This window comes from Anopheles stephensi, chromosome 2 (genome assembly GCF_013141755.1).
Source record: "Anopheles stephensi strain Indian chromosome 2, UCI_ANSTEP_V1.0, whole genome shotgun sequence".
NCBI classification, from domain to species: domain Eukaryota; kingdom Metazoa; phylum Arthropoda; class Insecta; order Diptera; family Culicidae; genus Anopheles; species Anopheles stephensi.
The window spans coordinates 73342230-73365884 of record NC_050202.1 but is presented as its reverse complement, the minus strand read 5'-3'; the positions used below and the strand labels follow the sequence as shown (position 1 = coordinate 73365884).

Sequence of the window (23655 nt, the reverse complement as noted above, 5' to 3'; positions counted from 1 at the left end):
ATGGAACATGGAAAAAATGCATTCCCTGTGTACAAACTGCCTAACATATACTTAATAACTTCCCAAATTGCTGTACTTACCGAACAGTAAAGCATCGAAACATGGTCCTTCGCCCCAGCACAGTAAGCCGCCGGGTGGATCCGCGGCGAAAATGAATTCCGCGCCCGATGAACGCTCATCGTTTGGGGCGACGCGCGTTCATTCGTCACGTTGGTCGCGCATGTTCTGAACGTGAAGTGAAAATTCGGCCTTTCACTCCTTTGTGCTCGTGGTAAGTGGAACGTTTTTCTGTGTGCTCTTGCAAAAATTGTGTGAAAATTTCTGGAAAATCAACGACCGACAAGAAGGCACCCATCTCGCCTGGACCCCGGCTGAGGATGGATGTGTGAAATCTATAGTGCTAGCAAAGGTTTCTGCTCCGTGCAAACCCCAAATTGTTAAACTCCTGTGAAAAACGTGGCGTTGCGGGACATGTTGCAATACCGGTCCACCTCTCGAGCCTGCACGAGTTCTTCGACCTGGCTGCAGCCGGCTGATGATGGTGTTGGTGGTGTTGGTGATGTCTCGACCGGGCAACCGAGTCGCTGGATTTTCCAAAAATTTTCACACCATTTTAGTTTAGTTAAATTGAGTGCTGTAAGGTAGAGTATCGTGCTGCGTGTTCGTCCCTGCCATAGTAACCTTCTTTTTCTTCTTTTCTTATCCGAGAGAGTACTTTTTTTTTGCCCACACCTGCCGTTGGGAAAATGAAATGCATGGCATACTGTGTGTGCAAAATAATGCAAAAACGTCGCCGTTTTAGGCAGCCCCGCACGACGATGCAAGGAAACATCTAGACAGCCAGGAAGTTCCAATTTCAAACTTTGCCGCTGGTGGTGCGCCCGGCAACGGTGAAATGGTAGAAAAGGATAGCTAGGCATTGCGAAGGAAAGACCACCCCACTCTCCGCGCCGTACGCTGCCATGGGTGTGCGAGCAGGATAGCACTAGCTAACCTTGCAAGTACAGCATGAAGAGGAAAACCTTGTGAAAACCTCGGCCTGGAGCCCAGCAGCTCATTTTGCCGCTAGTATCGAAAGCGAACGTGCGCTGGTGCAGTTTCGTCCTCGCAAGAGCCGTGTGTGACTGTGTGTCTGTGTGTGTGTTTGCAATTGACCTTACACGATTGTGTGCCCGGAGAAGACTGCAATCTGTAAGTAATCATCGATTTTCCCGTTTTTTCCCGGTTTTGGGCCTACACTACTGGCTAATAATTTGCTGTGCCGCTCGCACGGATTTCTTCCGGTCGAACACGCGTGTGAGGCCCGGTGTGTGTGTCGTCGCACTCGGAACAAATCTTAGGTTAGGGTTTTTTAGCGATCCACCTCGTGGCGGCCGATGAGCAGAAAATGTGCTTTTCTATATTTATACCGCGACATGTCACGCCGCCAGCGGGAGACAATGTCTCCGCCGGGTACGCGAATTCTGCAGTCGCGGTAGAGCAGTGTGCGAAATCATGGGGTGGCCTGGGACGGGGCACATACGGGGAGGCTGACATACGGTGACGACGACGATTTCTCAGCCGTCTTTCGTCAAAACCAGGCAGGCAGTGAAAAGCAAGATGTCTACCGTTTGGGGATTGAGCAGTAGAGTCTCCCGGGTGGTGATGAGATTTGCTCACGGAACGAAGTTGTTTTTCGTTTGAATTCGCCATCGTCTCTTTGCTTCCCTATTTTTTTAAATAATAATAGCTGTATAGCATTTTCGATATATTCCACCATTTTGCACCCTTTTTTTGTTGGGCCGGTTACGGTTGAATCGATTATACGGGCAAAGAAGCAGCCTTGGATCCGTAGTACGCCATGAAAAACATGGCTGACTTGGATACCATACGAGACAGCGGGCTCTGACAACCGCTCAACTTATAACATTTCGCAGTCAGTCAGAAGATGTGTGTAAGGGGGCGGTGGGGTCAAAAATCAATAAGCTCACCACCGGGAACCGGGAAAGGAAAAATCACACCACTCTCTCGCTGGCTCTCTTGGGCAAATTATCTCGGCCGGGGGGTGTTGTAAACTGCCGGCGAAATAGTAGCGGCATGTGCGTAGTTAAATATCTTGACTTAAATTTAATTATGTGGATCGATGTCTGCTAGACCATCTTCTGATACTTTACCGGAAAATTCCAATCGGATTCCTTTGGTTCTCAACAATAGATGGCGCTCGTCCCTGCGGAGAGCCATTTCTTTTGCAAGCTCTCCAAGAAAGTTTTTGCCAACTTGGAAGATTATCTTTTGAGGAGTCCAGCGATCGGTGACAGCATCCAGTAATGGGCTTTTACGTTCAGAAAGGATAAAAGGCTATATTAACAGCATACGAGCCGTTTTATCGTGCATTTCGGTTGCATTTTAGAACCTCTAAAAACAATTTACTCTCCCACACACATCCCACAACAGTGTGTGGTGTGCGCATGAGCGTCGTCCAGCATCGGGTATCCCATTTGTCACGACCTCCACCAACTCGTTTCTTTCCGGGCCGGGTCAGTGGAGACCGGGGTTGGCATTCAAGCAGAACCATCAATTTTCATTTCTTGTTTCCAATACTTGTCTATTTTATGCATTTTGTCAACAAATTTTAAAATGGTGCGAAATATTCCTCTCATTCCGTCCAACACCGGGCGTCTCCATTGGCATAGTGTGAAGGAAGAATCTTCCCATCAAGTCACCGGTTCACGCAGCGGAGCAATGCTCACATCATAGTTGGCCGCGTTGAGTATCGATTTTGTCACTCTGCTCTGCGATCAAAGAGAAAGAGAGAAAGAGGGAGAGAGAGAGAGAGAGAGAGAGAGTTGATGTTTTTCCACGCTGTACAAGAGTAGATTCTGTATAGCTTGGACCAACAAGAAAGTACGCTATACGTGTTAATGTACATCACTACCCTGAGTAGCACTTTATCCTTCCAAGGTGAATCCTTCCAAATAGGTAGATAGTGTCCTAAGAGGATTTCATCAAATGGATAAAGCTTAGTTATATTAGATGATCAATTTCTTCAATGTCTGAATCAAAGTATTTTTCGTACCCCTCGGTTGAATTCGGCCAATGAATCATTCTGTCACTTTAAATTGGCAGTAAACACTTAAATAGCTCAAAACACAAGCTGATAGGGTTAGAGAAAAAAAAATAGCGAGATGTTCATCAAAACAAGCTTGTTGTTTTGATTGTTTTCGTTAGCTCTGATGAATTGTTTCCAAGAAACTATGGACCTCGACTTGTGTACAGAGAACTGGCCCGAACTGGTTTCACTTCTGGGACCTAGTACCGTTGAAGTGTGAGGTTATTAATCTTGAATTTGGGGAGATGATGGTAAAAGTATTGGACACAGTAGTAAACAAATCTATGCCTTGGCTACGTCAGCAAGGTTTCGCTTTTTAGAAATCCTGGTGGACCTTCTCCCTTGCGATAAGCGACCAGTTTGTGGTGGTGGTGCGGTGTACCAGCTAAGAATCATTGCCAAAACGCATGTCCTATACCAGCCCAGTCCATTCATGTGGTGGAAGGTCTGTGTCACGCCTGTTGTGGAAGTAAAGTGCGAATTTTATTCATTTTTCTGTTCGCACTTAATCATTCGATTGATTAGCGAGATTCGTTTTGTAACGCTAATAGCTGGCAGCCTGTGGTGAGCTTGTTACCAACGGCTCCGATTGTTCTAATAACTTGAAGCTATATTTTTATGAAAGTATAATTTAAATTAAGTTATTTTACTCGGAATTTTGGTTCGAGTTGAACGGCACGTCGAATTATTGCGATTTGTTCCATTTTAAAATGATAAATTACCAGGACTTATAAGCCAGTTGAGCTAAGTCTCCAAAATATTGAAAAATATGGTTAGACTGTCCCGGATTGAACTTACCCACTGTAAGCCAGTAACGCAACACCGGCGCCTATCGTACGGCATTTTCAAAGGCATCTTTTTTTAAACTCTCACTCCGGGCTGGTCTTTACGCATATGTTTGCTCTTGTGTAGAGCGATAGGGAGCAGCGTAAAACCGTGGATGCGTTTTTTTTCGGACGAGGTCCATATCAAGAGACAGTCTGCGATGATCGCGATCAGTCTAGAATTGGTCAGTCAGAGCGAAGGAGCGGCGTTGGACGGGCTGCTACTACTAGGCACAAGGCGTTTGGCACAGTTTACAACTTTGCCGAATAGCTGGAGTCTCCCTTCGATAGCTGTTAGGACGACCTCATCCTTGGAAGTCATATTCCAGTGACTGTCGGTAGAGATTCAAAAATCCAGTCGCTAGAGTGGTGTGAGAGTGTCAATCAGACAAAGATGAGGATCTTTCACGTAATCCTGATGTCTTACATCTGCTGGATACTGATGGTCCAGTCCAAGCAGATAGCTTGTGCACGGTTTAAGCACATCAAGTGTGAACGGGAAGAAAAGGTTCGTTCGAAGAGGTTCTTAACGAATGTGCTCCAGGAACGCTTAGAATGTTTGAGAGTCAAAATAGTAATCAAAAACTAAAGAGCTGTGATTTGCTGTTGTTTCACCCACTTCCCAATTGCAGATTTTCGGCAAATCGTACGAGTGAGCGAGCGTTTGAGAAGTGTCCCCCAACCGGCCACCATCAAGACAAAGCAAAAGAACACGGATATTGCTAAAGGGAAAGGAAGAGACGTCTAGAGCGAGTGGGGTTTTTGTTGGATTTCTATAGTTTTGTTTTGAGCCAGCAAGAAGGAAGAAAGCAACAGGATGGGTAAGGAGAAGACGCATATTAACATCGTCGTCATCGGACACGTCGACTCCGGCAAGTCGACCACCACCGGCCATCTGATCTACAAGTGCGGTGGTATCGACAAGCGTACGATCGAGAAGTTCGAGAAGGAAGCGCAGGAGATGGGCAAGGGCTCGTTCAAGTACGCCTGGGTGCTGGACAAGCTGAAGGCGGAGCGTGAGCGTGGTATCACCATCGACATCGCGCTGTGGAAGTTCGAAACGGCCAAGTACTACGTGACGATCATCGACGCCCCCGGCCATCGCGATTTCATCAAGAACATGATCACCGGTACGTCGCAGGCCGACTGCGCGGTGCTGATTGTTGCCGCCGGTACCGGCGAGTTCGAGGCCGGCATCTCGAAGAACGGGCAGACGCGCGAGCACGCACTGCTGGCGTTCACGCTCGGCGTCAAGCAGCTGATCGTCGGTGTTAACAAGATGGACTCGACCGACCCGCCGTACCATGAGGCGCGTTACGAGGAAATCAAGAAGGAGGTGTCTTCGTACATCAAGAAGATCGGCTACAATCCGGCTTCGGTTGCGTTCGTCCCGATCTCGGGCTGGCACGGGGACAACATGCTCGAACCGTCGGACAAGATGCCGTGGTTCAAGGGATGGGCCGTCGAGCGCAAGGAGGGCAAGGCTGAGGGCAAGACGCTGATCGAAGCCCTGGACAACATTCTGCCGCCGTCGCGCCCAACCGACAAGCCGCTGCGTCTGCCGCTGCAGGACGTCTACAAAATCGGCGGTATCGGTACGGTACCGGTCGGTCGTGTGGAAACTGGTGTCCTGAAGCCAGGTAAGTGGTTCGCCAATGCTGCCTGTGAGGGGGTTATTACTTACTATTTAACTCTAACGCTATGTGCCGGTTCTTCCCTCTCACAGGTATGGTGGTTGTGTTCGCCCCGGTCAACATCACCACTGAGGTGAAGTCGGTCGAAATGCACCACGAGGCTCTGTCCGAGGCTCTGCCCGGTGATAACGTTGGCTTCAACGTCAAGAACGTGTCGGTGAAGGAGTTGCGCCGTGGTTACGTTGCCGGTGACTCCAAGGCCAGCCCACCGAAGGGTGCCGCTGACTTCACTGCTCAGGTAAGGAGAACATCATCAACTTGCGGGGTATTCGGGTCCTCTGAGACGCCACTTCAATATACAAACCGTTTACAAAGAGAGCAAATGTCAGCACGTAAATGGTGAAGACAAGAGATGTCTAATTTTGGATGCAATTTCCTTCTGCCGCGTAAAACGCAATTTCTCTTTGTACACAAGATATTCGAGAGAGGAGAAAAAAATTGGAAAGTCAAGACAAAGTCCATTGACGCATACGTGTTGTGGACAAAAATATCGCCTTTAAGCATGCTGTCAATGATCGATGCTAATGATCTTGCAGCAAAACCCCCAACAGCGTGATCTTTCCTATGTCCTAACCACACATTCTTCTTGGAGACAGAAGTAATTATTTCATAACGTCCTTATCAACGCATGTCGTCCGCATATCAATGTTTTTGATAATGTCCCTGGCCCATGTTTTGGCAGACGGGACGGATGCAGCTGATACCGGGACGGCTAACACTATTCGCACAACTGGGGGTCCTGGTGATTAGAATAGACATTTTGGACCGAAGCCTTGTGTGACGTTTCGCAACATTGCTGATAACTTTTCTCGCCCAAAACCTTGATGTGTTTGTTCAGCCAAGTGTTTTCTCGCTCACATTTGGGTGGTCCCCTATCGCCATTTACACTTGGGCGTCCTTCATTCTTCCAGCCAATTTTTTGGAGCTTACCTAATCCTTCCCCACCCGTTTTATCTCCTCCGCCTCCAGGTCATCGTGCTGAATCACCCGGGCCAGATTTGCAACGGTTACACGCCTGTGCTCGATTGCCACACCGCTCACATCGCGTGCAAGTTTGCGGAGATCAAGGAGAAGTGCGATCGCCGTTCCGGCAAGGTGACGGAGGAGAACCCGAAGTCGATCAAGTCCGGCGATGCGGCCATCGTCAACCTGGTGCCAAGCAAGCCGCTGTGCGTGGAAAGCTTCCAGGAGTTCCCGCCGCTCGGCCGCTTCGCCGTGCGCGACATGCGTCAGACGGTGGCGGTCGGCGTCATCAAGTCGGTCAACTTTAAGGAGGCGTCGGGCGGTAAAGTAACGAAGGCCGCCGAAAAGGCCCAGAAGAAGAAATAACTAGAGACACAGCAACATCCGTCACTAGTCGTAGAAGCAGAGGAATATGAGTATGAGCTAGCAGTGCTAACAACAACAGCCGTAGCAGCAGCAGCAGCAGCAGCAGCGATAAGAAAGGATATCCAATTCTCTACGTTATTATTAGCAGATAATAATTATGATGATTATGAAGATGATGCTGACCGCGCACGCGGCGACGACGACGACGACGACGATGAGGTGGTGTTGGTGGTGGCGGCAGCGGCAGCAGCAGCAGCGGTAACGGCGTGGCTGAAGAAAAATCATTCATTATTATTATTATTAAATAATAATCTAAGAATTAATATTAACGATAAACTACCACTTAACCATGCTTATACTGATAACACTTATAATTGTAATAATTTAAAACGTCAACACTCATCTTCGTCAACCGCTGGAAGCAGTGCGGCCGAAACGGTCAACCCGACGGTGGCCACGTGCTCGCCGAGGGCCGTTGACGACGGCAGGGCGGAACTCTTGGACGGCTCCGGCTACAACTTCACCTCCCTCAAACCGTCGCCCTCGCTGTCACTGTTTTCCGCGGTAACTAACTTATTTTACCACCATCGTAAAGCATTTCGAAGGAAAAATGGCACCGGCCGCCAGACCACCAGCACCACCACCACCACCATCATGGACGAGGACTTTGCCACCATTGGTCAGCTCGGTCAAACGATCGCCACCGTTATCGTCGCACTGGAAAGCATCATCTTCGTTGTCGTTGCGCTCAGCAGCATGATCGCCACCGCTACCGTCGTAGAGTTAGTACAGTTTCGAACCAATCCAATGGCTTCGTTACGATCATGATGATATTTTGAAGCAGAAAAACGGGGGGCAAGTAATAGTGTGCGACCACCATCTTACGTGAGAGAAGAAAAAAAAACACACATGGCCGATAGAGAGAGAGAGCCAGGATAGGGATTCTCCACACACCACACCGGGATGAATGGGGATGAATCCGATACCTGAGAATGAAAAAGACAAGAAAAAGGAAGAAAAATTTTTATCACAAAAAGGCGCGCTCAACAGCACTGGAAAACCCCGAATTTTAGTTTTTTTTTCTTAATTTGTGCAATTGATTTTATTAGGCAAGCAAAAGACCTTCTTCCCCCCCATTTTCTAGCTGGGTCGTGATAACATCGAGAGACAGACAGTAAAAAAAAAAAGCCAAAAAAGACTCACCAGCGAAAAGGAGGAACTTCAGCCCCCATTAAGCTCAGGGGGATTCATCACCAAACAGAAAAAAAAAAAAAACAATTATGAGCGAATGTGAAACAAGAAAAGACCATTTACGATCCTAAAACTGGTGTCTGGTATTTTGTGTTTGGTTTTGTTATTTGTTTTTGTTTATGTTGGTTTTTTTTTTCGGAGGACAGGTTCGTTCTTCTGCTTTGGTTTGTTCTTCTTGAGTTTTCATTTCCTGGTTTTACGTTAGTACCTTCATAGCAAAGATGGTGGACGATCGTGTGGATTTCGTAGTACTGACATTAGATGTCCCTCTAAGAAAACCTAGACCTGGTACATTCTGCCTGCTGTTGTTGCTGCTGCTACTCTCGCGAAGACGTTGTTTCACAACCTCACCTCTAACCACACGGTACCATCAGTGTGTATGTGTGTGTGTGGGTGTATCAGAGTGTGTGAGAGTACGTGCAACGCTCGAACCCGGAAGAACGATCCTGAAGCTGCTAATACTCCTCTCAACAGTGGTCCTCCTATATGTAAGCGCGCTAACACAGGCCGCGCCTCTTCTACGTGTTAAATTGCAACATTGGATACAAAACCAATACAAAAAAAAGCACACACTCACACGAAATAACGTATATGTGAAACCCCCTTAAATGTGAAACTCAACTTGCAACAAAAAAAAAAAGAAGAAGCCAGGATACCATCTGACAGCACATTAGGATGAAAGCCAGGACCCTAAACGAAGCTATCAATAAAACTCATGAAAGGCTTACAAGAAAAAAGGCTGTTTTACGTGTAGTTGATTTGGCGAAGTAACTGGAAGCATTACTTTTTACCGATTCACCAACGGCACCGCTCACGTAAGCGATAAAGTCGTCCAGGTCGTCCTGCGGAGGTAACCGAGCGGCTGTAATCACTGATTACGAGGGCGAACCGGTGAATCGCGGTAGAATCTCTCGGGCTACTGCGGGGAAGCATTCCGTTTGCCAGTCGCGTTACGTACTGGTCGGCGTGAGGAGCCCGGACTAAGAATCCGTTGTACTGCAACGCTCCAAATTTAATTAGCAATGGAGCAACACTCCTTACGCAAACGTACTGTAACGTGCCACACCGTTTGAAGACTTCAGAGGGACTTGCTGTGTGTGTGTGTGTGTGTGAGTGCTGTGTGTGACGTGATATTTAAACCTGCGCGTGACCTACATTTATTCCCTTCGCACTCTCACGGTGTTGTGAAGGGCAACCACCCAGAAGAAGAAGAAAAAAAAAGGCATCTACGTCACAGCCCACTATGACGAAGCGCTGGACTTTCGACCCCGTCCGTCGAGTGTGTGTCTTCATGAGCGCAACCCCGACAGATCAGATGGTACTACGATGCGGCGGCGCTTGCTGACATAATTTGTTGGTGCTCACCAATACCATCAAACAGCTTGCTGTAGCGTGTAGCGTGCTGCTTCCTTTCGTTCAACATCTTTACGAACGAACACGAATGAAGGGCCAAAGGGAATCAGATTGTGTGTGTGCGTGTGTGCGAGTTTTGGGTTTTGTTTCCCTACGAAACGATAGCGAAAGGTGGTTGTTTTTCTTTTTTCTTTTTTCGCGTTTCCCAGCCCTTCTCATTCGTTTAGAAGCGCCGTGTGCATTCATCCCCGAGAGAGAGAAGTACTAGGGGGAAGCGTAGCAAGCGTTGGATTTGCGTGTTTAATGTGTGCTGTGGGGTGGTAAGGTGAATTTCACAGCCCACCAAGGTACTCTGCATCTGCAGACGTAAAGTGCCAGTGAACGGGAAAATTTGAGAGCGTGATAAGACCACCGCCAGAATATAGGCTGGCCAACTAAAACAAAAAAAATCGGCTTATGTTCTGGTGGAAATCGAACGTGTTGCAGTACGGCGACCGCTGTGGCTGAGCAGCATTCGAAGGTTCCTTCCCAGTGGTGAGATTTGTTGTGTGTGCTGGGCCGTTATCACTGTCTCGCTTGCTGAAATGGCTAGAGGTTAATCGGCTGGAAGTCACCATCGGACATACACAGACACGGGAAGCGTGATGTTGCTGCGGCCGCTCTGCTACGCTCGACGCTAGGTAGAATCCGGAGGACCGCCACTGACGTAGCATCGGATGTTTTGTGCGGACAAGATTTACGCTGTCGAGTGCTGCAAAAATGCATCGCGATCTAGAAGGGCACAAACGGCGAAGTAAACGTACACCGCAGCAACCAACGAACGTGTGCTTCTCCGTGGCAGTGAGATAGTGAGGTGTCCGAAGCACCGACCGTTGCCATCGTCAGTGACCTAGCAAAGTGTCTGGAGATGCACACTGCCTGTGTGTAGAAACCGCTCAGTCGACCATTCTCGCCCGTGTAACACGCACCAGCGAACAATACCTCTCCAAGGGTTGTGCTGCTTATCAACCTTCCCGGGGTTCAAGTGCAGTGGACGGGAGCAGTTCTGGTTCGCTCCCTCGGCCTGGCTTGTGACACTACGAGTGTATAATCGAGGCAAAACTATCATCTGCTGACCCGATCATCTATTCACCCGATGATACGCAACGTGTGTGTGTGGTGGTTGCCGGAGCAACACGTGCTAAAGTCACCGCTCACTAACTTGCATTGCGATCTGTCGATCCCGTCGTCGTCGAGCAAGCGTCGTTGGGAAGTGTAATCTTGTAATTGCTTTTAATAACCAACCCTTGTTCAACCTGGTTGCTGTGACCCGGGTAACGGACAGGTGAAAAACGATTAGCTGACAGTACGGGACAGCGTGCACAGTGTTCGAAAATGGCCAACCAGAAGCGTGACTACGACGTGCTGGAGGTGGTGCCCAAATGGGAAATAGCAAGGATCTATGCCCGCTGTTTGCTGGCCAACTTGCTGATCCTGCTCAAGTGGCTGTACGAGAGTGTTAAGTGCAGGGTGAACCCGACCGCGATTATGCGGCGCACGATCGAACGGACGGACTTTCCGAACAAACCACCGTTCTTCATGACCGACACCAATCTGGGCCGGCATTCGTACGTGAAGCTTGAGGTAATGGCGCCTCTACCAAGTAACGCATCTCGGCGGACGGCTTCTTTTCAACCGTTTTTCCGTCCACTTTCAGAACACAAAGCTACATTTCGTTGAGGCCGGCAGTCGAAGCAATCCCATCGTGCTGCTGTTGCATGGCTTTCCGGACTGCTGGTTTGGTTGGCGCTATCAGGTGTGTGTGTGTGTATGGCATGATACTCCGTTCAACTGGTAGTGCGCACCGCAATATTGACCTTTCGCTAATCGCTCGCACATTCCAGATACCGGAGCTGACACATTATTTTCACGTTATCGCACTGGATTTAAAAGGATTCAACGATTCGGACAAACCGCACTGGCGCTTCGAGTACACGCCGAAAAAGGTGTGTGAAGATTTGCGCAAGTTTCTGATAGCCATCAGTGCGAAAAGTGTATCCATCATAGGTCACGATCTGGGGGCCACCATCGGGTAAGAAAGGTTGCTCTAAATCCTTTTTTTCTCGATCTAATTGCTTATCTTGCTTATCATGCGCGCAGGTGGCTGTTTGCCCACACGAACCCGGAAATGGTTGACAAGTTTGTGAGCGTTTCGACGCCCCATCCGAACCTGCTGTGGGATAATCTACCCAAGGGGTCTCCGTTCAACCGGAACTGGCTAGAATTCGTGCAGGTACCTAAAGATCTCATTTCTCTGAAGGCTCAATCTAATTTGTATCGTCTTCCAGCTACCGATGCTGCCCGAGATGGAGCTGAAGCATACGGCCGATAAAGTGCTGCGCCGCTGCCATTCGCACGTTACCAAGGAAAAGCTCTTCCTATCCGGCACGAATGGCACGCTGACGAATAATCTAATGGAAGCGTACCTGTACAGCTTCTGCCAAACGGATGATTGGCGGGGGCCCTTAAACTACTATCGCAACTTTCTGTTCTACCGTGTGCGGGACGGTGAGATCATTCAGTGTCCCTGCCTGATCATCACCGGGAACGATGATCGGTTTTACAAGCTCGAAACGGTGGTGAAGAGTTCGGAGTTTTGTGAAAATTTTATCATCAAAATCATCGAACAGTGTGGCCGGGCACCGCACCAAGAGATGGCGACAGAGTTTAACAGCACCGTGCTGAAGTTTCTAATCGGTACGCTGGAAGCCCCACATATACTCTAGACGGGAAGTCATGATATTGTTTTTTTAACCCTTTCTTTATTAGGTAAAAAATACTCCCAAAAACCAACGGACGTGCAACCAGCGCAGACGCGTGGGCTGGTAGGACGGATGTTTGGAGGCATTGGATCCGTTGCGAACAACACGGTGAAGCTTGGCAATAATCTACGTGAAACGTACGCGTTTGCAAATCCGCTCAACAGTGTGCCGAACTTTATGATCAAAGGATAGCCGGACTCTTTCAGCTGCTGCTCTCAAACTCTGCTAATTTAAGCGTGTGCTTGTGTACCATATTTTTCTACTCGGGCTAGGCAAGCTGGTGTGTGTCGTTTATGTTCCAAAGTGTGTATATATTTTAAGTATCATCCTACCTTCCGCTCCCATTCATGAGAATGTAATTTAACGTGTACGAATATATTTGATGTAAGATCTATCACCAGATTCTACTTAGTTAATAATAAATTGATAAAACGTTTTGTACAAATCATTTCTATTGGAAACTTCATTTTACGTCTCACTTGCATTAGGATAACACGAAACAGATGATAAATAAAGGAGGTTTGATTCACAGAACTGATTCGAACGAATCGGTCATCCACGTTATCATTTGCACACTGTTGAGTTCAAATTACCGACTCCGTTTGACAGTTCGGTATAAACTGCAAACAACAACACATCTGTCAAACTACTTCACAACACAGCGATCAAAACAACGTGCGCGCCTCTTGTATTGCGGTTGGTGGCATCGAATTTTTGTTAAAATGGTAAAAACACATCATAATTTTATCCTTCCAAGCGACACTCTAAATGAACCTTCGTTTGCAACTTCAATTTACAGCCTAAACAAACCATTCTAAAGGAGCTAGCGAAGTGCAAACATCCTAAAAGTAGGAAAACACTAGCACTGACGCGTAAGGTTAAAAAGTAAGCACACCGAACCAAATTCATCCACTTTCCGTTCCTTTCGGTGATTCTGTACTGCCCTCTTTGCAGAATAAATAACCGAGAAAAAATTAAGCTCGGCCACGCCGCTAAAGCCAATCTGGTGGGTAAGAAGCTAGCCTGGTTTGCTGAGCAACTGGCAGAGCGACAAACACCTTTAACGAAGTCAGAATTCGAAGAACTGATCGACGGGTACCTACAGCGGTTCGACAAAGAGCTGGAACAAATCAGGATAGTGCAATCGATTGGCAAGCACCGTGCAACGCAGCATGCAGCACGGGAAGCCGTGATTAAAACGACGATCGATACGGAAAAGCTTAACTTCAACAGCGGCGGCGGTATTGAGCTTCCCGATTTGTGTGATGCCACCAACTTCAAGCTGTTTCAAGAATGGGACGGCAGCGCGGCAACCATACAGCATTTGACGCTGAAATTTGTTTCCAGAAAATCGCTACGGTCATCATCGGCCAGCAAGGTCAATGTGGATAGAATGGATGAATAACACGATAATTGGGTACCTAATGTAGAAAATTCTTATTTTTAGTATAAACATTATGAAAAGATTCACTGAGACACTTATGGCACATCCGGATCTTTCTTCGGCTTTTTGTCGATCGGTTCCGTTTCCTGCTCTCTCTTCACCTTCTCCTCTTGCGATAACTTTTGTTCCGGATCTGGCTTCGGCTCTTTCTTCACCTTTTCGTCGATGGATGGTTTCTGTTCGGCTTCATCAATTTTTCTCTTTTTAACTATTAACCACGATTGCATCATTTTGCTTTTCGGTACTACGGGACCCTTTGTGCTGCCACCGTCCACCAACTTCCCCTCCGCCAGTGGTTTGTTACACTGGTCGGATTTGTTGCGCGAGTTATTTACAATGTTTGACACCCGGTACCACTTGAGCGATTGGCAGGGTTGCAGTAGATTAAGGGCTCTGTTTGCCGGAACGCGCTTAAAATCCAACCAGTCCGATACCTGGGCATCCGTTTCGAGAATGGCCGGCGAACGGTGATGAATGCTGGAAAATGGACCCTCCGTCTCGAACGTGATGACCGTGTAGCTGTACAGCTTGTCTCCATTCTCGTCGTTCCACACATCGAACAGCCCAGCGATGCGGAGCAGTTGCAGCTGACCACCGTTACCCGACTGCCAGGTAGATTTGTCTTCCATTTTTATGTTCTCATCCTGTGGCATGTGCACGAAGAATGCTGGTCGATCGGAGGGTTTCATCGGTTTTACTGTTTGCCATTCGTAAAAACCCTCGCAAACGATGACACAGCGCTGGCCAGCGGCAAGCGGAGGTCCGTACAGTTTGGAAAATGCCAGCCCTTCCAAACGACAGTTGTTGGTGGTAAGACCGTGCTTCCGGAAGTCACCCTTGTGCCAGCGCGGTACCATGCCCCACATCATCGGCACAAGCAGCCGATCACCCGAATCCGCCGAATCGTCGAAGTGTACGGCAGAAACGAGTACGGGCGTTACGTCCGTGGGGGCCACATTAAACGAAGGCACATACTTTTTCCCGCAATTGAACTCATTTCGATAGCGCGGTTGTTTTGGTTTGCTGTGGCCCGTTTTGTTGTATTTACAGCAGCTTTCCAGATCTTTGGGTTCCAGTGTCCTTGGGAGTATGAAAGAAAACGGGTCTTTATTTATTGAGTTTCCCCAAATCTCAAGAAGTGTGTAAAGATGCTTACAAACACGTGCGGCCACACATGATAAATGCGTTTCCAGGAGCAGAACACCAGAAATGCAATTCCCAGAACTTCTGCTTCGTGATCCGTCGGTCCTCTGTCGGTGCGAATTTAATTGCGCCGTTACCAAAACAAACCGACAAACGTCAAACGCAGCGACTGACAGCCGTTTTTGTTTACAAACAACTTCTTTTTCCATAGCAACGCGCGCGCGTTCGGATCTTCTTTTCCCCTAAAAACATGCTTCGCCACACCAGAACCGATCGATAACCAAGAGAACCCTTTTTGGAGATGCTGAAGCGGAAATGGTAAGTTTTTTTTAGCTCACAAAATCGAATCCAGCGTGTGTGAAAGTAAGTTTTCACTCTGTTAGGAGCAACAAGCAATACTGTGGCGATGTCGAATCGGATCCATTCGATTTTGTCTACCGGGGCAGTGTGTTTGATCCGTTCGAGGAATCGAACAGGGTACCGTCGGTGAAGGAACACCTGTACAACAGCAGCAGCACGGCAAGCGATACGGAGGAGCTCATCGAGGACATACAGTTGCCCGCCCACCGGCTTTCGGCGAAGGTGCGGCAACAGTATCTCTACTATCTGGACCGAGTGCTGCGCAAGAACTATCACACGTGGTTAGCGTCGTACAGCAACAACCACAACGATAATCCGTTCAGTGACGATGAACTGCGCCAGTGTGCCGAAACTATCGAGATGCGAGCGGTAGGTGGACCATCAAATAGAGCCGAACCGATCAGTGATAACATTGTGTTTCCCTTGCAGGTGCAAGCTTGTATGATTACGTCTCTCTATCGTAATTTTATCCTGCAGAAGGTAGGGTAGACCTAGATCCTTATTATCTGTGCATTCTTTGCGCTTATCATCGGCCTTCCTTTTAGATAGGAGAAATCCGGAAGCAAACGACCCTCGGGCTGATTCATCCCAATATCACCGACGTAAAGTTCAAACCTGCATTCATGAAACGAGAACAGTGTCACGTTGGTGTACAGACGGACCCAGACACAGCGCCCTATGTTCCCATCCAGCACAGCTCACTAGCAGCTGTTCCGGAAATAAGTTTGGAGGAAAAAATGCAAATATTCGAACGAAACAAAATCATGCCGGAAGAATCGATACATCATCTAGTAGCCCACGAAGCAGGTGATGGGAACGTATCGTCTGAATGCACCGTTCCAGTACAAAAATCGAAACCGATGCCAAAACCGATCGATCCCTTCGAACACCCCGTATCGGAAAGTAAACGGCCCCGTAACGAAGCAATGGATGATGAAATTCTCCGAGAACTGCAAGCCATGTTTGAGCCATCCGATGACGAAACGAACATATTCGGTGCACAAGAAACACCCTCCGTTGAACCACTTCAAGATGGACAGCAGCATGGCGGTCCACCGGCCGTGTCGTCCAGTCCGCAGATCGATCGGAAGATTCTGGTGCCGGTTGCGCCTCCGGCCGAACCGCCCGATTTGCGCTGTAGTATGTGGCCGTGCGAGTTGCACATGCAGCGAATGAAGCTACGCAATTTGCTGGTGAAAATTGCGGAAGATGACTACCGCCGGTATGAGCGGCTCGTACAGTCCGAGTTCGTAGCGCTGTTTGGGGCAGACGATGGAGAGGAACAGGATCTCGGACCGTACAGTCCATCGATCGAGCTGAACGAGGTGCTGGTGTCTAGCTGCCGGCAGCGGATAGCCAAGTGGGTAGTGCAAGCGCTGATGCGCCCGTTAAACGATGGCCTCATAGCTAATAGGTTTCTGTTCAAGAAGCTTGCCAAGCGGCTAGCGGACGGTATAATCTACCAGAATCAATACCCCGGTAAGTTTCGTTGAAAATATTGTTCCCCTTGGTGGGTCAGGTTTGCTACATTAACCCATACCTTTCTTTGCAGACAAAAAATTCATCCGGAACTATGTAAACGATTACTTCTGCGCTCACGCACAAATTAACAGTATCGACGATATAACCTAGTTCGAAAATGCTGCGCCACCTGAGCACCTGGGCAATAAACGAACAAATTCCACCCACACAAAGCCAACGGTTTCGATTCACTTGCACTGGGTAGTACAATTTTTATTGACACATAAGTGCACAAACACGAAAGACACTATAAAACACACATATCGAACAGACAGACAGGTTGTTTCGATGGTTGCCTAGGACACATGGATCATGCTTCTGCCAGAAATTGCCGCACACTCCGTGAAGCTTCTTCGCTGTTCCGTTGCTATGGTAACGAACGCTCGGGAGGCTTGCGTGACCGGTCCTGGAAAATACGCCAGTCTCTCCGACTGCTATTTGGAGTTCGAATAGACACTCCCCCTACGCTGAATGGACCGGCCGGCTGGAGAGCTGAATGTTGGAACTCGTTTGTGTTGCACACAGCAGTCGCCGGTACGAAGCACGCCCTGGGCCCAGTTCAGGTGTGAACCATGTCAAGCATCAATTCGTCTTCCGGAAGGACCAACTCTTGCCGTTTCACACTAAACGTGGCTCCGTACCGGGCTGAGGGGGGGGCAAACAAAAGCCACACTGTCCGATACGCTTGTTCCCGGGATGCCAAGGTGGTCAGTGTGCTGCTCTTATCTTGCCCGAATCAGGTGCCATTCGTTACCATCGGGAGGGAACAGCGCGACCGGATCACCGTTGGAAGGTTGTTTAACTTTAAAAGAGTTTAAGCTAAGCCAACAAATAAGAACAATCGGATGGTGTGTGCGACAAGCATACAAGGATAAGACACTGGTCACCAACGCGACACACACACACAATAACACAATTAGATAACAAATTAAAAAAAAGGAGGAATAAATAACTGCCAGATGCGGGTGCGTGGCAAATACTTAAGAGGAAAAGCCCTTATTGTACTGCGCAAGTGCGTGCGCCGCTACTAGTACGACTAGACCACGAGCGTGCCGGGCCTAGTAATATCTCCACTGTTCGTCGGTAGTTAGCTGGGCGGCTATTTCATTGCCCAGCACGCCCAACAGAAGCTGGCGGCCCAGCTTGTTCCACAGCACGTGCGGCATTATGCTGCCCGAAACCTTCCGCGGTCCCGGCTGATAGCACTCGAACCGTACCGTACCGTTCGCGTGGACAAAGTGCTTCCACAGATCGATCGTGCGCGGACAGGTACGGCAGATGTACTCGTTCATCTTGAGCAACCGTTCCGCCATCGGTGTCCGGCCGCCACTGTTTGCGATCGGCGCCAGCGTTGTCATGATCGGTTCGACGTTGCGCTCGCGGAACCGGGCCACTAGCTGGTCGAAGTCGTGTATCAGGTCGATCATTGCACGGCCGTGCAGCAGGTCGACTGTGCCAACGTTTACCAGCACGTGGTCGGCGATGAACGGTGCTACCTCGACACGTTTGGCCGCCTCCGAGAGCGTTAGTCCTGAGATGCATAGCCCGCTCATATCGATCGTATGGCCTGAGTGAGGGAGAAAAGGAATTTAGTGACGGGGTGCTCTTCGTGTAGGTGAAGCCGGCCATACCTTGGTCAAAGGAAAATCCGAGTTCCCATTTAGCTATGGCTAGGAAAAAGTCATCTCCCACCAGCTGATGACGATGGTACGATGGTCCGTACATCGACTGTAATGTAGAGCAGAAAGGATAGATTGCCCAATCAATCAAGCTACACTCGGCCAGAACTAAAATCGTCCTTTTAAGGTCTAATACTTACATAATCGAGCTCATCCGAACGGGACTGTCTCCATCCTGTACCGCCAGTACGGCCGGTGATCCTGCGCGAATACGGATTGTATCGTTCCACACGTGACGGACGCTTCGACTGGAAACGGCTGGATTGGCTTGGTCTTGCGGGTTCCTGCACCTGGGCCGCTTCACGATACGTTCCGTGCATGGCCAAGGTGGAACCCATTCCCGTACCGCCCGTTAATCTGCTACTCTGATGATCCTGCCTGACAACCGGTGCTGCTAATGGTCCACGTGGCATGTAACGTCGGTAGTTGCTACGGCCAGCACGTGGTGATCGCTGCTGCTGTATCAGATGGACCATGTGCTTCGTCCTGGGCGTGCTGCAGAACCATAGCAGCGTGCCACACGAACCATCCGTCGAGCACCAAACGTTGTCGATCATGGACAGATACCTGGCCAGTACGGTACGGTTGTAAAATAGGTCCATCAAGTCTGTCCCCGTCAGCTCCCGATAATCGTCTGCGTGCAGGGGGACGATGAAAAACAAGACAAGCGCACACATTAGCATCAGCGTCCCGGAGATCGTGGTAAGGTGGTGATCGCCCTTCCCGGTACCTATTATTTCCTCGATCGTCGCACCCTCCTTCGAGCGGGTGATAATAACGCTGCGCAGCTCAACCTTAAACTCTTCCTCTCGGTCATAATTCGTTGTGGGTGGTGCGAGTAAAACCATTTTGCAACAATTTTTGTATAAAACAGCACTCACGCACTTTTGCACACCGGGCAGAGTATTACACCGTAGTTTGGCACGTGGTACATACACACCGTATCGAACGGAGTTCTCGCACCGTTACTGTTTACCCGTACGAGTGGTATGGGAAAATGGAACCAGGGCCGGTACAGATGGATCAATTTATAGACTTTTGTTGTAAGGATTTTTGGCACTGACAGAAGGTCCATTCGAAAAGGCCGAATCGTACCGGAAACAATACTCATCCTGGTCGATGATAAGTAAGAGCTCAGGGGAGAAACACCAAGTATGGTGGTGAATTATTTATTTTAAAAAAATATATAGAAACGTGCAACAGGTTTTTTTCTCCTTCTAGGAAAGTAATCGCAAAGTTCATTACATTATTATGTTTTTCAATATTATTTTACACCTTGAAGGTAAAAAATACACCTTCAATATTATAAGACATTTTTGACACGGCAGGACCGTGCATCGAATCCCATCTGGACCGTTCGCCCGTACGCATGACTGACTGTACACCGCTGCGGGTAAAATAAAAGCATGCAAGCCAGAAAGAACGGTCAACACCTCTCGAGGTTCATTGCCAAAGAAAGAGTAGATATTATTTCTTCAACTCTGAGATGATTTTTTTAACGATAAAGTATCTTCCAGCTAGACTTAATTAAACACAGTTAATTAAACAAACGCTCTCAAAATTTAATATTTTCACTTTATTTTTCCAAGTTTTATTTTAGCTGTCTCACGATACAATCCCCAAAGCACTCGTTTAGCTTACGATTGCAGTTTAGTTGAATTTATTGTAGATGATTTATTTATTTAAACTGATTAATTATTCATAAACAATTGTACCCTGGAAACCGGTCTTCTTTCTCTTTCTAACCTATCTGTGGGAAAGAGAATAACGAATGGGGAAACAAAATCGACGTAGTGTGCGTAGATTGCGGCTTGGATTTACACTTTACGCACACTATTGCACCGCATAAATGTACCTCCCTAGAGAACGCAACTTGCATTTAAATTACATTTTAATGGAAAAGTACCTTTACCAGAACAGTCTCGAATACAAGACATGTCATTCATTATAAAAATAATGTTTTGTATTGTTTATAAAAAGTTTAATATGCTTTTTCCTATTTTTTGAAATTTTCGAATATATTGGTCGTACAAATTACGATACTTTTTCACACGCGCTCCACACAAACGTACGGTCCGCTGAACCAGCACGCGAGATGTGCATCCTCTCCGCCGACGGTGTCGATCGGCGTTCGCTCTCAGAGCAATTCTTCGTGTGTACGCTGGCGGTAGTGTTTTGAAGGTGCGTCGCGCGCGTTTTGTTGTGTTGCCGTGTTTCGCCAAGCGTCGTGCATTTTGTCGCCCTCTCGGTGCGGGTGGGTGTGTGTGAGTGCTTGAATATAAATCTGTTTAGTTTGCAAAATAAAAGAAAAAGGTGCATACATATAGTGAAATGTGGGTGGCTCGAAATCGAAATCCCGGTGGTAGATAGTAAATAAAGCGCAGCATTAACGGAGCGGGGTTCTGTGGGGGAAAAAATGGCCGACGAAACGGGTGAAGTGCGGTCGCTACTGATGCGTCATCGGTTGTCGATTGTGCGTGATTTGATTGGTACAAGCTTGCTGCAGGTGTTGCTAAAGGCCGGCGTCCTTACGCCCGCCCAGGAGGAACAGCTGACCGGTGAGCCCAGTCTCGATGCGCGTTGCGATCAGCTAATCGAGCTGATTGCTCGCGACGGGTTCGAAAAGTTCAAACAGTTTTGCTACGCCATCGAGTCCGAATGTAGCCAGCTGATTTCGGACCTGATCAACGATAAGCTGTCCCAGGTGGAGGACGACGATGATGACGGTGTGGCGAACATTGCTGGCAGCACCGGTCCGTCCAGCTCCGATCCAGCTGCTATCGTACAGCTTCCAGCCGAAGGAGCTCCATTTGCCGTGCCGGAGGGTAAGTTGGGGTTGTTTTGGGGTTGCGTGAAAGTGAGAAGAAAGTGTGCTGCTTTGATGGAAGCCCGATGCCGAAAGTGTGCCAATTTTTCTATGTGTTGTAAACACGGTATCAAACAGTGTCATTAGTGAAATGCATGCAAAAAGAACCACCCGAGAGATGGAAATGAGTACACGACACGAGTCGTCGTTGAAATGGTTTTCCGGTGGCGGCATAGCAAAAAAAAACGTGATTAAATGCAGCTATGTTTTTTTCCAAGCCCATAATGAAGATCTTTCTCGCTGCCATGGAAACGGCGGCAGTGGTGTAGACGGCAGGAAATTCGGATGAAATGAAATGATCCCACAACACAGCAGTATGTAATTCATTTCCGACGGACGGTTCTTTTTTTTATTCCACGCATTATTTTTCCTTTCAATTTGTCTAAACCGTCCGGGGCATGTCCCGTTTCCCTTTCTATCCGACCATTTTCTGCTGGGTGGTATCGGCGGGCTGTTGGAAAAAAGGTCTGCTGCTGTCGGCGTCTGTCTTATGTCGCTTCGTAGTCCACACGTCCGCACCACCAAGCACGCCAGTCTTCGCCCTTCGGGTGTGTGCTGTGTTGGTTTTTATGCTTTTATGCTTGCTCACACAGACGCACACACACACACATGTACAAACACAAGGGTACGTACGTATGTGGTTGTAACGAGGCTCGGAATCTATTGCGTGAGATGTCGATCGTTCCCTTACGAACGTTCCCAACCTAGACAGAAGAGCAGCACCCGTGGCAACTTTCCTAGCCTCCTTGGATTGGAAGCGTTTACGTCGTTTCGGTGAACAAAAATAAACAACTTACACTCAGCGAGAAGCGCTATTTGGATTGAAGTGTAATAAGCGCACGATGGCTCGCATCTCGCCGGCCGGTTCTACAGGGATGCCAATGTGCGATTGAAAACAATCAACAAGCAGCAAGTGAAGCGATTCGATTTGAAATTATTCCCACAGCACAGGCACAGCGGTCAACGATGATGGGGATTGCATTTAGCATATTGGAAAGGCAATTGGAAGGAGCAACATGGTCAAGAACACAACACAGGCACACACACTCGACTCGATGAGGTGTACGTGGTGAGAGCATAACCAAGAGCAATCCGATTCTCAAGTCTCAGGTCGTCCAAAAAACGCTCGGACCATCAGCGTAGAAATTGCGGTTTGGAAACCACGCTGTGAAGGAATATGCTTATCATCCTGTCAATAGATCGAAACGGGTTTGATCGATAGGTCCACAGCTGATAACACTGCGCAGACTAGAGAAACCGATGGTAGATGTCGTTTTCAACAACACAGTTTTAGTCAAGGAATCCTCAGATACTTGGCTGCAAGCCTTACTTACGTCCACTCATTACAGCAGAAAAACGCATTCCTGTTGACACCCGGACAGTTTCAGGTTCTACTTCCTGTTGATACCGTTCGGTCGGTCAAACCATCATCATCGACAATCAGCCGGAAATACCAAACCCGGGGCCCGGCAGCGAGGGACCAGGAGACTGGTGACTAATTAGTCCACTTGTTGTTCTGCAAAGCATCCGATGATTCCGGTCAAGAGCCTTCTGCCGACACGTGGAGAACCATTGAGAAAAAAAGAGAGAAGATAAAAGCCGACATCCCCGAAGACGATCGGTGTGTAGCCTGAGAAAATTGAAGATATAATACGATCATGGTTCTGGTCGGTAGAAGAAGTAGAGAAGGAACGGAGGAAAAAAAACTGGACCTGAAAGTCCGTCTCGAATGGAAAACTATCAAGTAACAATCAACACAGAGCGACGGGAAGGGAAAAAGAGGTCGGTCGGAAAAGATATACACTGTTGACGATCTTAATGATCATCGAAGATCTCGGACACACACAGGAAATGAAACATTGGTGGGGAGATTGCGGCGAGTGGATGAAAAGATCTTTTCAAACTTTCACACTACATCTAGAAGGGTAATTTTGCCCTTCTGTCCACAAAAACCCCGAAGCTTCCACAGAACCACACGACCGTACGAAGAAAACTGATGTAACAAATACATTAACAAAACCACAACCACGCAACCCCATTCGTCTTGCCGGAGACTGCGTCCGTCGACGCGATTACTTGTGTTACAGCAACAGTGCTTCCTGATCTCGGAGGTTGAGATCGGTCTGTGGAAGCCACAAATTGGCCGGAATCGGAATCATAAGGCGATGGAACAATCGGCCATATTATGGGAAAAGATCGCGACGGGGGGAGATCAATTAATTTTTCGGCTCTAGTCTACCAACTAACTATGCAAAACTCAATTAAAATCGCTCCACACTCGACCGTGACACATTTGCAATTT

At 48.2% G+C, this 23655-nt stretch overlaps 7 protein-coding genes across 13 annotated transcripts in view; 5 read left to right on the top strand and 2 right to left on the bottom strand.

Annotated features, from left to right (window-relative positions):
• Positions 1–152: 152 nt before the first annotated feature.
• LOC118504246 (elongation factor 1-alpha-like) lies at positions 153–8916 on the top strand. 3 transcript variants are annotated; one of them, XM_036038470.1, is made up of 4 exons: positions 153–271; positions 4545–5552; positions 5639–5844; positions 6576–8916. In XM_036038470.1, exons 2-4 carry the CDS (start codon positions 4730–4732, stop codon positions 6933–6935), a joined length of 1389 nt encoding a protein of 462 aa, XP_035894363.1. In that variant the 5' UTR covers positions 153–271; positions 4545–4729; the 3' UTR covers positions 6936–8916. The 3 variants fall into 3 exon arrangements, with proteins under 3 accessions (XP_035894363.1, XP_035894362.1, XP_035894364.1); XM_036038469.1 differs by lacking the exon at positions 153–271 and adding an exon at positions 1042–1191; XM_036038471.1 differs by lacking the exon at positions 153–271 and adding an exon at positions 4272–4420.
• Positions 8917–9086: 170 nt separating this feature from the next.
• Positions 9087–12788, top strand: LOC118504247 (epoxide hydrolase 4-like). 2 transcript variants are annotated; one of them, XM_036038473.1, is made up of 7 exons: positions 9090–9233; positions 9749–11162; positions 11236–11334; positions 11423–11610; positions 11679–11811; positions 11867–12275; positions 12348–12788. In XM_036038473.1, exons 2-7 carry the CDS (start codon positions 10914–10916, stop codon positions 12530–12532), a joined length of 1263 nt encoding a protein of 420 aa, XP_035894366.1. In that variant the 5' UTR covers positions 9090–9233; positions 9749–10913; the 3' UTR covers positions 12533–12788. The 2 variants fall into 2 exon arrangements, with proteins under 2 accessions (XP_035894365.1, XP_035894366.1); XM_036038472.1 differs by having other exon boundaries at positions 9087–11162.
• A 158-nt stretch (positions 12789–12946) lies between these two features.
• Positions 12947–13816, top strand: LOC118504250 (translation machinery-associated protein 16 homolog). Its single transcript, XM_036038477.1, has 3 exons — positions 12947–13065; positions 13140–13225; positions 13295–13816. The coding sequence occupies exons 1-3, from the start codon at positions 13063–13065 to the stop codon at positions 13743–13745; spliced, it is 540 nt and encodes a 179-aa protein (XP_035894370.1). The 5' UTR covers positions 12947–13062; the 3' UTR covers positions 13746–13816.
• On the bottom strand, positions 13754–15093 carry LOC118504249 (abasic site processing protein HMCES). Its single transcript, XM_036038475.1, has 2 exons — positions 14941–15093; positions 13754–14864 (listed from the first exon to the last, which is right to left on the bottom strand). Exons 1-2 carry the CDS (start codon positions 14958–14960, stop codon positions 13820–13822), a joined length of 1065 nt encoding a protein of 354 aa, XP_035894368.1. The 5' UTR covers positions 14961–15093; the 3' UTR covers positions 13754–13819.
• LOC118504245 lies at positions 15094–17715 on the top strand. Its single transcript, XM_036038468.1, has 5 exons — positions 15094–15245; positions 15311–15656; positions 15717–15767; positions 15833–16766; positions 16840–17715. Exons 1-5 carry the CDS (start codon positions 15229–15231, stop codon positions 16917–16919), a joined length of 1428 nt encoding a protein of 475 aa, XP_035894361.1. The 5' UTR covers positions 15094–15228; the 3' UTR covers positions 16920–17715.
• LOC118504248 (maternal effect protein oskar) lies at positions 16990–19592 on the bottom strand. The gene is made up of 4 exons (XM_036038474.1): positions 19218–19592; positions 18628–19121; positions 18440–18536; positions 16990–18375 (listed from the first exon to the last, which is right to left on the bottom strand). Exons 1-4 carry the CDS (start codon positions 19333–19335, stop codon positions 17867–17869), a joined length of 1218 nt encoding a protein of 405 aa, XP_035894367.1. The 5' UTR covers positions 19336–19592; the 3' UTR covers positions 16990–17866.
• Positions 19593–20632: 1040 nt separating this feature from the next.
• The window catches only part of LOC118505788 (tight junction protein ZO-1), a 43267-nt gene continuing 40244 nt past the window's right edge, over positions 20633–23655 (top strand). For all 4 annotated transcript variants that reach the window (XM_036042112.1, XM_036042114.1, XM_036042111.1 and 1 more), the window contains exon 1: positions 20633–21312. In XM_036042112.1, coding sequence (XP_035898005.1) covers positions 20904–21312 — 409 coding nt within the window. In that variant the 5' untranslated portion in view covers positions 20633–20903. The remainder of the gene's footprint in view (positions 21313–23655) is intronic.

Bases quoted from the DNA above. Each gene is read 5' to 3' on its own strand.
- LOC118504247 (XM_036038472.1), top strand. From the start codon at position 10,914: ATGGCCAACCAGAAGCGTGACTACGACGTGCTGGAGGTGGTGCCCAAA. The intron at 11,335-11,422 runs GTGTGTGTGTGT...CGCACATTCCAG, and splicing joins GGTTTGGTTGGCGCTATCAG to ATACCGGAGCTGACACATTA. The intron at 12,276-12,347 runs GTACGCTGGAAG...TTTCTTTATTAG, and splicing joins CGTGCTGAAGTTTCTAATCG to GTAAAAAATACTCCCAAAAA.
- LOC118504248 (XM_036038474.1), bottom strand. From the start codon at position 19,335: ATGGTTTTACTCGCACCACCCACAACGAATTATGACCGAGAGGAAGAG. The intron at 19,122-19,217 runs GTACCGGGAAGG...CCCTGCACGCAG, and splicing joins GACGATCGAGGAAATAATAG to ACGATTATCGGGAGCTGACG. The intron at 18,537-18,627 runs GTAAGTATTAGA...TCTACATTACAG, and splicing joins GTTCGGATGAGCTCGATTAT to TCGATGTACGGACCATCGTA.
- LOC118504249 (XM_036038475.1), bottom strand. From the start codon at position 14,960: ATGTGTGGCCGCACGTGTTT. The intron at 14,865-14,940 runs GTAAGCATCTTT...CATACTCCCAAG, and splicing joins ATGTGTGGCCGCACGTGTTT to GACACTGGAACCCAAAGATC.
- LOC118504250 (XM_036038477.1), top strand. The intron at 13,226-13,294 runs GTAAGCACACCG...CCCTCTTTGCAG, and splicing joins CTGACGCGTAAGGTTAAAAA to AATAAATAACCGAGAAAAAA.
- LOC118504246 (XM_036038470.1), top strand. From the start codon at position 4,730: ATGGGTAAGGAGAAGACGCATATTAACATCGTCGTCATCGGACACGTC. The intron at 5,553-5,638 runs GTAAGTGGTTCG...TCCCTCTCACAG, and splicing joins AACTGGTGTCCTGAAGCCAG to GTATGGTGGTTGTGTTCGCC. The intron at 5,845-6,575 runs GTAAGGAGAACA...CTCCGCCTCCAG, and splicing joins CCGCTGACTTCACTGCTCAG to GTCATCGTGCTGAATCACCC.
- LOC118504245 (XM_036038468.1), top strand. The intron at 15,657-15,716 runs GTAGGTGGACCA...TTTCCCTTGCAG, and splicing joins AAACTATCGAGATGCGAGCG to GTGCAAGCTTGTATGATTAC. The intron at 15,768-15,832 runs GTAGGGTAGACC...CCTTCCTTTTAG, and splicing joins GTAATTTTATCCTGCAGAAG to ATAGGAGAAATCCGGAAGCA.